Source organism: Spea bombifrons, chromosome 8 (assembly GCF_027358695.1).
Source record: "Spea bombifrons isolate aSpeBom1 chromosome 8, aSpeBom1.2.pri, whole genome shotgun sequence".
In the NCBI taxonomy this organism is placed as follows: domain Eukaryota; kingdom Metazoa; phylum Chordata; class Amphibia; order Anura; family Pelobatidae; genus Spea; species Spea bombifrons.
Genome location: NC_071094.1, coordinates 8094814 through 8108678, shown reverse-complemented (window position 1 = coordinate 8108678; position 13865 = coordinate 8094814). Strand labels below are relative to the sequence as shown.

The 13865-nt window shown below is 44.2% G+C and overlaps 1 protein-coding gene across 1 annotated transcript; it reads left to right on the top strand.

The window, feature by feature from the left end:
* Nucleotides 1-4689: 4689 nt before the first annotated feature.
* TKTL1 (transketolase like 1) lies at nt 4690-12846 on the top strand. The gene is made up of 14 exons (XM_053473917.1): nt 4690-4883; nt 5856-5973; nt 8239-8352; nt 8462-8559; nt 9416-9607; nt 9779-9906; nt 10009-10202; nt 10279-10443; nt 10671-10827; nt 11336-11466; nt 11575-11658; nt 11879-11975; nt 12060-12179; nt 12449-12846. Exons 1-14 carry the CDS (start codon nt 4777-4779, stop codon nt 12619-12621), a joined length of 1878 nt encoding a protein of 625 aa, XP_053329892.1. The 5' UTR covers nt 4690-4776; the 3' UTR covers nt 12622-12846.
* Nucleotides 12847-13865: the final 1019 nt, after the last annotated feature.

Genomic DNA, 13865 nt, shown 5'->3' with positions numbered 1-13865 from the left:
TATTGGTGTATTGGCATTAAAAGAAGCTGTACCCATTCTCTTCTCTGTAGCACCAAGTATCAAGTATACACTTCCGGCTACCCTGCTGTGGGTGGACAGCCTTCACTAACACACCTATAGCTCCCATGACCCATGAGCTGGCTCTATATCATACGGGTTGTAATAAAAAAACTAGCGACATCGGGGTTGGCCGGTCTTGCCCTTCACATGCACCGGCAATCAGCTATGCATGTTGTATTCTCACTTCTTTAAATACCCAAAGGACAAAATAGGAGTAACGCCAATGGTCGCCATCAAGAAAAGATTCCACCTCCCAAATGTCATTCTATTATTGTTATTTTAATAAATATGGCCCATCCATCTCAGCTATGCATCCCTCACAACTGTGCCAATTTCCGCTGGACAGTGACGATTTTGTCACTCTATCCCGCGGTCCCACCGAGCTACACCTCCGTACTGCTTTTGGGCAGGACAGCGGAATTCAGGACAACTATGCCACACTCCAGATTTCATTCTCTAGTGTCTATGACATTGGATACTGTGCTTGGGCAGAATTTGTGAACATGCGCACTCTTCCAATGGCATTACTTCTCAGGCTCCCCTCCTCAGGATGCCCGGGCTAGAAGTTCTTAGAAGTTGGAAGGTATGCTCATGCCATATGCATGACATAATGCAGTTTTAATGTTATTTTGAGCTAGCATCTTTTATAATATGCCTAGGGGAATTCGGGATGTGGATCTAGAAGTGGACATCCCTTGATTTTGTTCCCTATCTGGAAATATTTTCAGACACCCATGCACATGCATGCCTTGAGTACCACCATAAATGATTGGACAATGAGAATCCATTATGCACTGGTAGAATAAGTGATACCTTAAAATAAAAACTGTTTACACGTTTCCTAGTGTGATCATTTGTGTAGAAACCGTAAAATCTAGTTATAGACGCGAAGTACCTACAAAAGAATAGGCACATAAATTCCATATTGATTCCGTTAAGGGCACCCCATTTCAAAAACACCAGAACAGTACAAAAGATATCTAAAAAATGACCCTTATTTGTAAAATTTCCAAAATATAAACTGAAACAAATCACTACATTGTTGGAAAGTAACAATTAAAAATATGTATCTACTAGAAAATACGTAGATACATGGGGAATTTACAACAATAGAGGAAAGTGCTTTGTAATAAATAGGCAGTGGTCTTTGATTGTCCAGCCCCCCTCATTATTCTAGGTTAAAAATGACGGGACACTTCACTGATATCTCGATACATCAGTATTAACCGGCAGCTGAGGTCAGGGACACTTGAAAAAACAGTGATTAAAAAACATAAGATTGTTGACCCCAACTTGCCCACCAAAAACTCTGCATCCTTAACCCAATGTGCATCTTATTGGCCAGCACTGTCAAGCGAAATGGACATCGGTTTTAGGATCCTGTGTAATCCTTTACATTTGTTCTAGATTCCCCGTGTCTCCTGGAGAAGGCTATTGGCCCACAATCTTTTAATCCAAATAGTCTAGAGGTTTTAGTGCTGTAACATTTTAGTAGATTATGCCTACACACACACACACACACACACTCACACTTTAGTTATATTGCATTTGAGTAGCACAACACATTCTTTAAATGCCTTTATGTCAAGTTGTTGAGTGCCGTTGCATATTTAATGCTAGTTGTTAAGTTATGCTAAAAAAATAAAAAGAGACATCTCAATGGATGTTTTCCCTTGCTTTAGGCATGAGCGTTATGGTGTTGTCAATATAATACTGCTATAAAGAGTTGTTAATGAATTATAATGTTCGGCTAGTTATTTTTTTGGCTGGTAAATGTATATTCTATAGAAAACAAATATGCCTTGGAATATTTCTTGTAGAGCATGACGCAATAAAGTGATTGTTGGAAAACTCTAATTTTGGGGTTATCTTTTCTTTATGCGGATAGTAGTAACAGTAATAGAAGTAGTAGGGGTGCATGGGGCAGGTGGTACCAATTATTTTAGGCCATTCAAACACGGACAAAAACATTAACAAATATTCTGTTGTTTTAACACACAGTAATATGAGTTTAATTACAATAATTACAATGCACTAATGAATTGAATTCCAACATAGGACGGACCAAAAAGTTGGAAGGTATGACCATCTCAGGCTAGTCACAGCCTGGACTGGGCACAATAGCAGGCCAAGAGCAAATTGTCTAAAAAGATACATTTTATATGTATATATATATATATGATAAAAAAACATGCTATTTAAAAGAAAGGGGGGTCACAAGAAAATATTCTTGGCTTGCCATTTGATTATTTACAGAGATGGTCCTAGACCGAGTGGCACCCCAGGCAAGAATATTCTCTTGCTCCCTGTGACGGACGCGCCTTGTACCCCGGCTGGGTACGCCCGTCGGTTCTGCGATGCTTCCTGCCGGGACCGAAGGGGTTAAACCGCTGCCAGCGCTAGACGATGCTAGCGAGGCAGTGTTCAGGAACTGCCCGGTGTCCCTCCGATTGTAGCCAGCAGCTCGCCGAGGCGCAGCTACAGGCAGTGCACGGATTGTCCTCAAACAAAAGGTGATATAGCTGGTCCTTGAAGCATTAGACAAGACTAATGTCCAGGGAGAGAAGAACAGTTTATTGGGGAAACACACAGCATTATATACAGGTTTGGTGATAAAAAGGTCATATATCACGTCCACATCTTCCCGCCCTGCCCAGACAGTCCGGCGCCACGCTTAGGCCAACGAGGCCTGCAATGTTCATATAAATTTATCGTTATCGGGATGATCGCGAAGGAGCAGCGGTGATCCCGGGGTACCGATGGATAGCTCAGGCACCTGAGGATCTCCTGTCCAAAAAGCGACTTGATCGGGGACCCCGAGCAGCAGCAGCTCAAGGTTTCCCCGGGACGGACCGCGAGATAGTCGCGTGCGTGTGATAACTGCGCCGGCTGCTCTCTGGTATCCTGGCAGCCCCAGCGGCCAGGGAATCTGCAGGAGGCTCCTTCTCCGAACCACCCCTGGTCGGCACCCCCACTGCCCGTGGGGTATCTCCATATGATAGTGCTGTGGTCCCCCCCCGACCCACAGTCCGGCAGACTAGGCTTGATCCTCACAGGTCGGCCTGGGGCTGTCCGGGAAAGTTATTTGGGTATCAATGTTTGCCGGGAGAAACCATCCGCGTTCCCATTCTGCTTTCCTGGACAGTACTGGACGGTGAAATTGTAAGGTTGCAGGGCCAGACTCCACCGTAATAAGCATCCGTTGTCCCCAAATGAGGGGGTTGTGGTCGGTGAGTACGATTGTCTGTATAGGTATGGTTGTAGTTTCTTGAGAGCCCACACCAGCGCTAGGCATTCCTTTTTCACAGCTGCGTACCCGACTTCCCTGGGGAGCAGCTTCCGGCTGATGTAGGCTATGGGGTGCTCGCTACTGTCGGTTCCCACTTGGCTTAAAATGGATCAAGCAGCGAAGAAGTTATACACGGTAGGGTGCACAGTGATGACTTGTTATAGAGGGGCAGCTGAGCCAGATACCCAGGGTGCATCACACCCAGGCACAGGAAATTATTGCTTTGCCCCTCAAGATACAAACACACTCTCTCCCCCCTTTTTCATCACCCCTCCACTTCTTTATTTCTCCCTTTCTCTTTACCTCTCATCCTCATTTCGCCTTCTGTCATCTACCCATCTCTTATCTTTCTCCTTTTTCTTTCTGTGGTGTGAGTGCGAGGTCTATTTCTTCAGACATCCTCATTCTATAAGAATCAAGGCCAGGCACATATAAAAGACTGAATTTGGAGATAACGCCAAATATCGCAGAAAAGGGTACTGATGTACCGACCTGTGGGGTAAGATGAGGACAGGGAGTATGCATTAAACATTACGCTGGGCCCGCTATTGCCTTAAACAGTTAAATATATGTTTCACGCACAATTAAGTTCGTTGTAGTATTTGGTGTTCATGTCAGCAATGGATTAAAGCCAAAATCTGACTTGCAGGACTGGTTTACGATGGAATGAACAGCTGTTGTGCCAGCTATGCAGAACTGGGAAAGTCTGGATAGTGACAAGTTTGGCAAAAGATGAATGAAATGTAATATAGTAACGTGCCGGGATCTACACCCCACTGGGGCAACATGACGCACCCGATGGGGCCTCGAACTGCTACAACCCCCAGGTTACACGTTAACACGGGGTAAATTATACCGAGGAGCACTATGCCACCCGCTGAGCATGTCTTCAATTTAATGTGTAATATATACAGAGCGATTTACCGCTCCGTCATAGCCTTCATTTATACATACATATATATACTATATGCATTTATATATATCTACTGTATGTGTGTGTATATATATATATATATATAGCTCTTCTGTGCTTATAGAAAAATATATTTATTATTTTATTTAGTGTAAATAATTTATATATATTAAATAGAACTACTCATGTCTTTGGCCAATAAGGGGTTAACAGGCGGCTTTCCCGCTCTATCGATCCGTACATTGTCTGTATGTATTAACGTAGTTATATAAATGTATTATCTCGTCACTGGCGTTAATATTTAGTCACGGAGAACGTGACCGGTGGCGTTCAGAGGCCGGGGCCGCGCTCGGGGATGGGGTGAGCGCTGCACCACCACCTCCTGCCCCCAATAAAAGCAGCTCTCCTCCTCTCCTCCTCATGTGAGATCACTTCCTCTCGGGGAGGGGGATTGACTTGTCTTTAAAGCCCGGCCGTGTGAGACTTCAGCACCGCATAGCGCAGCATCCTCAGCATGGACACCTACCAGAAGCCGGAGGACAAGGACCTGCAGGCCTTCCAGGACCTGGCCAACCGCCTGAGGATCCACTCCATCAGGGCGACATGCGCCTCCAACTCGGGGTGAGTGCAGGGGTCACTTGCCGGGCCTTCACTCACGTGTCATCGGGTGATCTCTTCCCACGCCACACTAGTTTATCCCATTTCCACTTTATGCTACCCTTAAGCCGCTTTACCTTCTTCCCCTCCTGATTGCTGTTGTGGCCCCCGGTCTCTGGCTCCTCACCTTGCGGAGGTCTCGCCTGTGCACCCACGTGTTCAGCTTCTCTTCTTCCTCGCCCTTTAAATGTCAGAATGCAAATGAATAGGAAGGATGCCCCTCTCACACCTTCATATCTGAGGGTCCAGGGGGCATCGTCCCCATCCTTGCACTTTATTTCATGTTCAAGCAGTCACAGGTGGCCCTGATTGGAGTTTAGTTCTTTGGCCCAGGATAGCACCCTGGGGACTGGCAGACTATTATATCTGATGAGTCGTAAAGTATTCTATGAATTAAACATGGAGTTAAATAAATCTGATCCTTCATATAGAATGTGGCCACATGTTTCCTGCCAGGTACTCTTCCTTGTGTCAGGGATGTGGTTCCATGGCACGGTGCTGCATTGGCAGCTTTCTTTTGATACTGTGGCATGTTGGCTGTAACTGGCTGAGGGTAGCTGATTCCTCCTGAGGGCGCAAGTCCATAGCTGCTAAGATCACGTGTAACCGGCTGCCCAGTCCTGGCAGACATCTCCATGAACTTGCTGACGGTCTGATGCATTGTCTGGAGGCTGTGTGGTGGTGGGGGGGTCACACAAGGTGATGCATGCTCGTTGGTCTTCGTTACGGTACATCTTGTGTGGCCGGTGATAAGAACTCAAAGACCCTGTACCTCTGACTCTTCTAAATGCTTCCTAACTTAAAGGTACAGCCCTTGTCCTAGACCCGCAGTGGTTTCTTGGTGTTTAGCAGACCATGTAACTGTTCATGTTCCTCGCATGCTTGATCCTCTTTGCATCCTTTTTAACTTGTTCTGTGTCCCTGTGGTTCTTCCAGACATCCCACGTCCTGCTGCAGTGCTGCGGAGATCCTGTCTGTGCTCTTCTTCAACACCATGAGATATGATGCTGCGGACCCTGGAAATGTTAACAATGACCGTTTTGTCCTTTCTAAAGTGAGTCCTCTTTAGAGCGAAGGCAAATAACCTACCTTAAGGGGGCGCTCCAGCCATTGTAGGCAGTAACATATCCTGGCAGCGGGCAAAGGGGCAACGGTCTCCCTGGTACCAAGCTGGGGGGGCAGATCGCCTGGTAGGCTTTATAAAAAAGGTGCTCTGTTTCTTAAAAGGTGCACATTGGCTTTTACCGTACTTGCTCAATCATAAGACTAGCTCTTTTGCCAGAAAAAAATATCTGAAAAAACATCCCATTCTTGGTCATCTTTTATTCAGACCCTGCGGCAAACCAGATTTAGCATGCGTTTTTGCCCGATCGGTGGCTTTTCTGGATAAGTGAGGCTATTCAGGAAAAGAAAAACGAGCGGTTCGGCAGCCAATCACTGTTTTGGCCTGGTTCATCAGCGACTGGTCAATGCGACATGGGGAGGGGTGTTCCAGGATGCCTCTGGATTGGAGGAGGCCTGAAATACCCAAAAAGCGTCTGCAATTGACTAGGGGCTTCTCGCAATCCACCCACCTAAGTTGGTGGTGCGCTGATTCTATGATTCTGGTTGCGTTAAGTCAGATAGGGATTCCCCCCCCCCCCTCCATGTGATCGCTGTGAAAATCAATCTGTTCTGTTAAAATCCTTCCTCTTAACAACACACTTTAGTCTTATCAAAGAGATACTGTGTCCCTAAAAATACCGTATTGGCTCGATTATAGGCCGCACCCTAAAAGCTAGGTGCTAATACACATTGTATTTTAACATTTTTGGTATCTATTATGCAGTTAGTCAACATATGTTGCATATAAACAGAAAACCAATAGCCTTTTTAATGCACCTTACTTATAGATACCAATACTTACCAATGCAGACTCCCGGGTGTGTAGCAGGGCCGGCGGAGGACATCTGCGCGATACGCGTAGACAACTTCCAGTGCCGTCAAGGGATATTGTTAAAGCATATCGCGCGGAGGTGCATAGTCCCAGCCGGTGCGATGCATGTAGACAACTTCCTGCGCCGGCACTCCCCCCCTGTGGAAAGTGCTGGCAGGGGACGCTGTCTCGGCGCATTGCATAGACGTCCACGGCTGCAGGATCTAGGTCCCCTGCGGTGCTGCAGGGGATCTGGATCCTAACCCTGCCTGGTGCCTGGAACCGCATGTCCTGGGCGTCGGGCGCACATTCCTGCGCTAAACCCCGATTATAGGCTGCACCCCCACTGTGTGTGTGCGGGTACGGCCTATATTAGGGCAAATATGGTAGTATAATAAATACAACTTGCTTTCACAACTTTTATTGCATTTGATACCGTAAACAAAGGGATAGGCCAATATTTATAAAAAAATAAATAAAATAAGTCTTAAAAACAATGTTTAAAAAAACCTGTCACTCCTGTTCATCCTTTAATTACATAAATGTGCATCTACCTCCATCCACCCCCCTCTCCACATTGGGATATATGTGTGTATTGTATCTGGTATGCTGCCACGGCTAGGGGCACTCCCTAAGTGATGTGTAGGATGGCCCTTAAGGTAAATAAATAACTGATCATGGGTGCTGCGATGCACATGATGGCTGCTCAGTACATTTTGTGCTGCATTTAGCAAATGCATTTGGGTGTTTTTTTGTTCCTTCTACTTCAAAAACTGTCCATATTCATTTATCCCTTTCCCAATTGCCCATGCTAAACTTTGTGCAGGAGATGTGATCGGCCAAATGCACTCACTCATTCATACCTACCACTGGCTGATGGAGGCTCCAAGGTCGTATCAATGGCTCTAATCAGATTAACAGATAACTTTGGCAAACATTTCTCGCTCCTACATTCCAGGTGTCCGGGGCAAGTTGGCCATATGGATTATATATAAACTGTCCAGTGTTGGGTTTTGTTTTCCCACCCCAGTGCTGGCATGGTGAAGCTTGAGGATGCATGCACAGCCATATTTATAGTTTTATCTCTGCCGGCTTCAGATCTGTAGAGATGACAGAGGAAGAATGTAAAACTTTACATCTTTAGTTATATACGGCCGGGAAGCATAAGCATGGGCCTTTAACTGACACCTTCTGTAATGACTGCTGTACTCCAGAATCCATGATTACTGCTGGTGCAAAAATCATAGGGACACTTCAGTGCTCTGCAGACTGAACCATTTAATGTGTTGCTGATGATGAGACCATTTTTAAAATGTTTTTATATAGATATATATAACTTGTATTTAAGGGCTATTAATTCCTAGCAAATTGAAGGCAAAGCTCATGAATATAATTCTCTTCCAGGGCCACGCTGCTCCCATTCTTTATGCCGCCTGGGCTGAAGCTGGCTTTATCAAGGAATCTGATCTGCTGAACTTGAGGAAGATTGATTGTGATCTGGAGGGACACCCTACACCTGTAAGTATCTCTGGACAGTGCTCACAGCTCACCACTTGGGGGCAGTAGTGAGTTATTTCACAGTGGCATATGTTGGTACTACACCTAATATATCTGTCCCTCCTGGCAGAAACTACCCTTTGTTGATGTTGCCACCGGCTCTTTGGGACAAGGTCTTGGGGCAGCGTGCGGTATGGCCTACACTGGGAAATACTTCGATAAAGCCAGGTAAGGAATGTGGCCTGTATAAATTACAGTAATTGTTGTTGCCATAGGCATATACTTTGTATATGGAGCTACCAGCCTTCATGCATGACTTGATGTATGGTGCTTCATTTTACATTGGTGTGTTGGAAGAATGCTGTTGAATGAGGATTTTGCAACATAGAATGTGAATCATTTTGGTTTAACCCCTTACTTATTCTGTGGACATACAGGTGTGCCAGGAATACCTTTTGATTGTATCTTTTATATTAAGCTGTATGAGGTCATTTAGCCGTCTTCATGGAAAACAAGGGGACTTCTAGCTGTAACTTAATTGTAAAAGGGTTTTTCTAATGATCAATTGGCCTTTTAAACGTAAACGGCTTAGCGAACACAAGTTGCCATTGGAACATAGGAGAGATAAAGGGCTTCTGTACGCTTATGGAGATATTACAACTTCCATCTATGAAGCTTACCCTAAAAGCTCCTATGTAGGGCATGGATGGTGCCCTCTAGAAAATAAAAGATGTGTAATTTGTGTACATAAAACTCAAAAGGCAAATCTGTTTAATCCAAGAGTTCAGTAACTATGGCACTAAAAAGCCATGGTAACAAAGGGGTTAAACATTAAAACCCTATAAGAATTTCTGTGGCTGGTCGGTTTGTAACATCATTAGAGACTCGTATGGGGCTTTAGTGGTTTACTTGGTGCTGAATGATCTGTGAAACAGAAACCTGACGTATCGTTTATCTCAAGGCTGCAAAGACCGAGTACTTTGGGCCGGTGGAATTGGACAAGGGTCCTCTGGCTGAAGTCCATTATCTGCGTGGTAGTGACTTGCGGCATGTTTTGTGTTAATACAATACTTCCTTTCTCCAGTTACCGTGTATACTGCTTGTTGGGTGATGGTGAGTCTTCCGAGGGTGCTGTCTGGGAAGCTATGGCATTTGCTTCTCATTACCAGCTGGACAACCTGGTGGCCGTCTTTGATGTCAACCGTCTGGGGCAGAGCGAGGCAGCCCCTCTTCAGCATAATACAGATGTTTACAGAAAGAGATGCGAAGCATTTGGGTAAATACTGTTAATGTTACTTAAACTTTGCAGGGATGTCGCCATCTTCTGAGGTGTTTTTATTGGAGAGAGAGTTTGTGGACCTCATGCTTGCATCTTCTTCTTGTGGATATTTTCTCCAGCCTTTTATGTACCTACGGCCAAGGAACCTCACATTTGTTTTGTGTACAGGTGGAACACCTATGTTGTTGATGGTCACGATGTGGCAGAGCTGTGCAACGTGCTGTGGCAGGCAGAGCATGTAAAGGACAAACCTACAGCTATTATTGCGAAGACCTACAAAGGAAAAGGCATCTCGGGTATGGGCTGAAAGATTCTGTTTTCCAGCAAATACAAACTCTATCCACAATACCAAGGGCTTGCTTGTGTCTAAAGAGGAAACTTCTTGTGTGTTTCTGCAGGAGTTGAAAATGAGGATAACTGGCATGGAAAGCCAATGCCAAAAGACAAAGTCGAATCTATCATCAATGAGGTCCAAAACCAAATCCAGACCAATCGGAAGCTGGCCCCTAAAGCTCCGACAATAGATGCTCCTGAAGTCAGTATTTCTGACATTAAAATGCCATCTCCTCCAAGCTACAAAATCGGGGATAAGGTAACTAATGTTAAGTCCGAATAAATATGCGGAAATGTTTTTAGGATTGGTGCTTGAAACTTTCTATCTGTTTCAGATTGCAACACGTAAAGCATATGGCTTGGCTCTTGCAAAGCTAGGACACGCAAATAACAGGGTCATTGCTCTTGATGGGGACACCAAAAACTCAACTTTCTCTGAAATCTTCAAGAATGCGCACCCTGACCGCTATATTGAGTGTTTCATAGCTGAGCAGAACATGGTAAGTGCTGCATGGGTTGGCATTTAGAGTAGACAAGTTTGATGTCTCATTTGACATTAGAGATATAGGTGGTGCATAGATTTCCCAGGATTCCCTTTTGTGGTTCCACACTTAACCTTTCAAAAGTGTTATGATTGTGTTGCTAAGTTCTGTTTGGACCCTCTATCATGTTGCATAGTGCCATTAAATACTCACTGTGTTTTTTGGTTTTTTTTTCTCCCCCAAAGGTCAGTGTTGCAATGGGTTGTGCCACCAGGAACCGCACTGTGGCTTTTGCCAGCACCTTTGCTGCTTTCCTCAGCAGGGCATACGATCACATTCGAATGGGAGCCATATCTCAGTCCAACGTTAATCTATGTGGATCGCACTGCGGTGTATCTATCGGTGAGTAACAGGATATCTCCTCGGCTTTCTCTCCTGCATCTTGTGCTACTTGGAGAATAAAGAATTCAGTTTTTAAAGTGGGTCTTGATTGATGTCAATAATGCATAGCTGAAAATATTTGGAGGTATCGTATAAAGATGTGATGCGTTCTGCCATGAATGCTCCGCCTTAAGGTACCGAAACCGTAAGCCTCCTGGGAAACCGTGTTAGTTTTCTCTAGCAGTCATTGAAAAAAATACTGTGACTTTTCACCCAGATGGCTTGCATGATTCAAAGGTGAAAAGCTTAATTTTGCATATCCTCAATGATCTGTCTCAATGATTAAAACTACAATTATGGCTGCCCATGGCATGTGAGTCCCCAGTGATTGCACATCCAGGCAAGCATGCTTGCAGCACCTAGGAAGCCATATTGAAGCACTTCCTTTTCCAGAAGGAATGGAATGCCCCCTGGTAGCTGTAGCTATTTTTGAATTTAAGTATTTCATCTGGGTTTCCGACTGTCTCAGGTGAGGACGGACCATCCCAGATGGCTTTGGAGGATATTGCAATGTTTCGTGCCATTCCAACCTGCACAGTCTTCTATCCCAGTGATGGAGTCTCCACAGAACACGCAGTCCTGCTGGCTGCGAATACACCGGTAAGTCTTAGACTGTTCTCGTACACAAACTACCTGTACTATCTTGAACTAGGGCTTTACTTTTTTTCTTTTAGTATTTAACTAGTTGCGACTTTTTATCATTTTTAGGGAATCTGCTTCATTCGAACCAGTCGTCCAGATACTGCTATAATTTATTCTCCTGAAGAGAAATTTGAAATCGGCCAGGCAAAGGTAAGGTCCTTGGCAACGTTCCTAAAGTGTGAAGCTTCCCTGTTCACAACTGGATGCAGGACAGCGGCATTAACCAATAAAAGGTTGCGATCCTGCTGTGAAAGGTCGTCTTAACATTCAGACTGAATCCCCGTTTATCTAGATCTCTTGGTTAGGGCTAATTTTATATCTTACTACTACTTTTTTTAAGAAGTTTGAGCTTTGTCTGTTTTTTGTCCAGATTGTCCGTCAGAGCGATTCGGACCGAGTCACGGTTATTGGGGCAGGTGTTACGCTACATGAGGCTCTGGCAGCGGCTGATGAACTCGCCAAACAAGGTAGGACATCACACCAAAGCATTTCTGCTGTTCATAATGTGTTTATTCAGTTACTGACCCGATATCTGCATGAAATACCTGCAGGTATAAACATCCGTGTGGTCGATCCTTTCACCATTAAACCCTTGGATGCTGCAACCATTATTTCAAGCGGAAGAGCAACTGGTGGTCACATAATTACCGTTGAAGATCACTATAGAGAAGGTAAGTGGTCCTGATGGAAATTCTCTGTTCTATTAGATGATTTGACACACAGGGGTGTGAGGCATTTAATTGCAAGCTTAGAACTATTTCTTCCACCTTAATTGGGTTCCATAACTATGAACACAATCCTTTATACATCAAGAGAAACTCAGCCAAAGTTTAATATAAATATGTAGTGTATAAACATAAGTGTGCTCACCTATCGCTTAGGTGGTTATTCTCAGGGCAGTAAACGGCCCGGATAAGTCACTCTTTTATAAATCTTCCAGGGGGCATAGGAGAGGCTGTGTGTGCCGCGGTTGCCGGAGAGCCTGGATTCATTGTACAGAATTTGGCTGTTCGTGGTGTACCTCGCAGTGGGAAACCTACAGAACTTCTAGACATGTTCGGCATCAGTGCTAAAAGTATCGTCGAAGCTGTCAAGTCTACATTCTCAAATTAACTCTTTGCCAGAGGTTGCGTTGGCTATATGTCAAAAATGGCACTTCCCCAGTCTGATTTAATACATTGTTTCTGTGCTACCTCAGTGTAAACGGTTCCAGTTTCCATGCTTGCTCCTGGAACTTGCAGCTCTTATGTTTGTTGTGGCACTAGCTGGTCTCTAGAATGCTGTCTGTCTCAATGTCTGGTTTCTACACTTATCACAATAAAGATGACTTAATGGTTACCGTTGGGATCTCTTTAATTAAGCTAAAAAAAAAATATGCTAGTGTGAGAAGCATGCTGGGTCTTGTAACCTGTACCTGTCTGGTAATATAGTGTGTGTGTGGCGCCAGAACAGTTTGGAGGCAGGGTTGCAACGTAAAATGCACAACCCTACCACTTCAGCTCAAAAATCTCACCTAATACAAAATCGGCACAGCCACCTCCACGTCACTAAGGATTTCTGCTACATGTGAGAACTGATAGGTCTTTTGTGGTATAATCTGGTTTTACAAACACAGTTTCTCCAGGGACATTCCACGCAGGTTTTTAACAAAAAAATAAATACAATTATATTGTATGAGCAATCGTAGCAGCTTGGGCTCGCAAAGAATGTGTTGGTGGATTGTCTCTAAATGCATCGTGGCCGTGGGATGGGATCTTTTGTTAGCTACTCGATGTTTTGACTGCGCAGCAAATATTTCTATAGATAAGTGCAAAACATACTGTAGGGAGCATATGTTCTCAAATTGAGTTAACATAAGCTTTTTACATTCCCACATCTCTTTATTGCAATAAAATCCCAAATACACATCAGTGCCTGATGAAGGTTATTAAAACAGTCCCACTCTATCCACTCCCACCTTCTCCAGTCCCATGTGGTTATAATATGCTGCCGGCGCTCTTGTCGCTGTACCAGTGTTTTATTAAATAAAATATTAAAAAGTCAAAAGGAATCGATTATATTAGAAGCATTTTTTTATTCCCCCCCCCCATTATTCAGGACCATAAAAATTGTTATGTATGGACTAATGTCCTGTTTACCAATTGTACAGCGCTGTGGAATATCATGGTGCTATATAAATCGCTAATATAAGAATCAAAACATACTTGAATATGAGATACTCCTGCAAAACAGTTAATCTTTCTAGGTTGTTTAGCTATCTATAAAAATTTAGAACGTATCTACATAAGGTATACTTTCGCATGTTAATGCATATTCTCCAGCATTCGCTTGACCCTGTTATTTTTAGGCTATTTAAG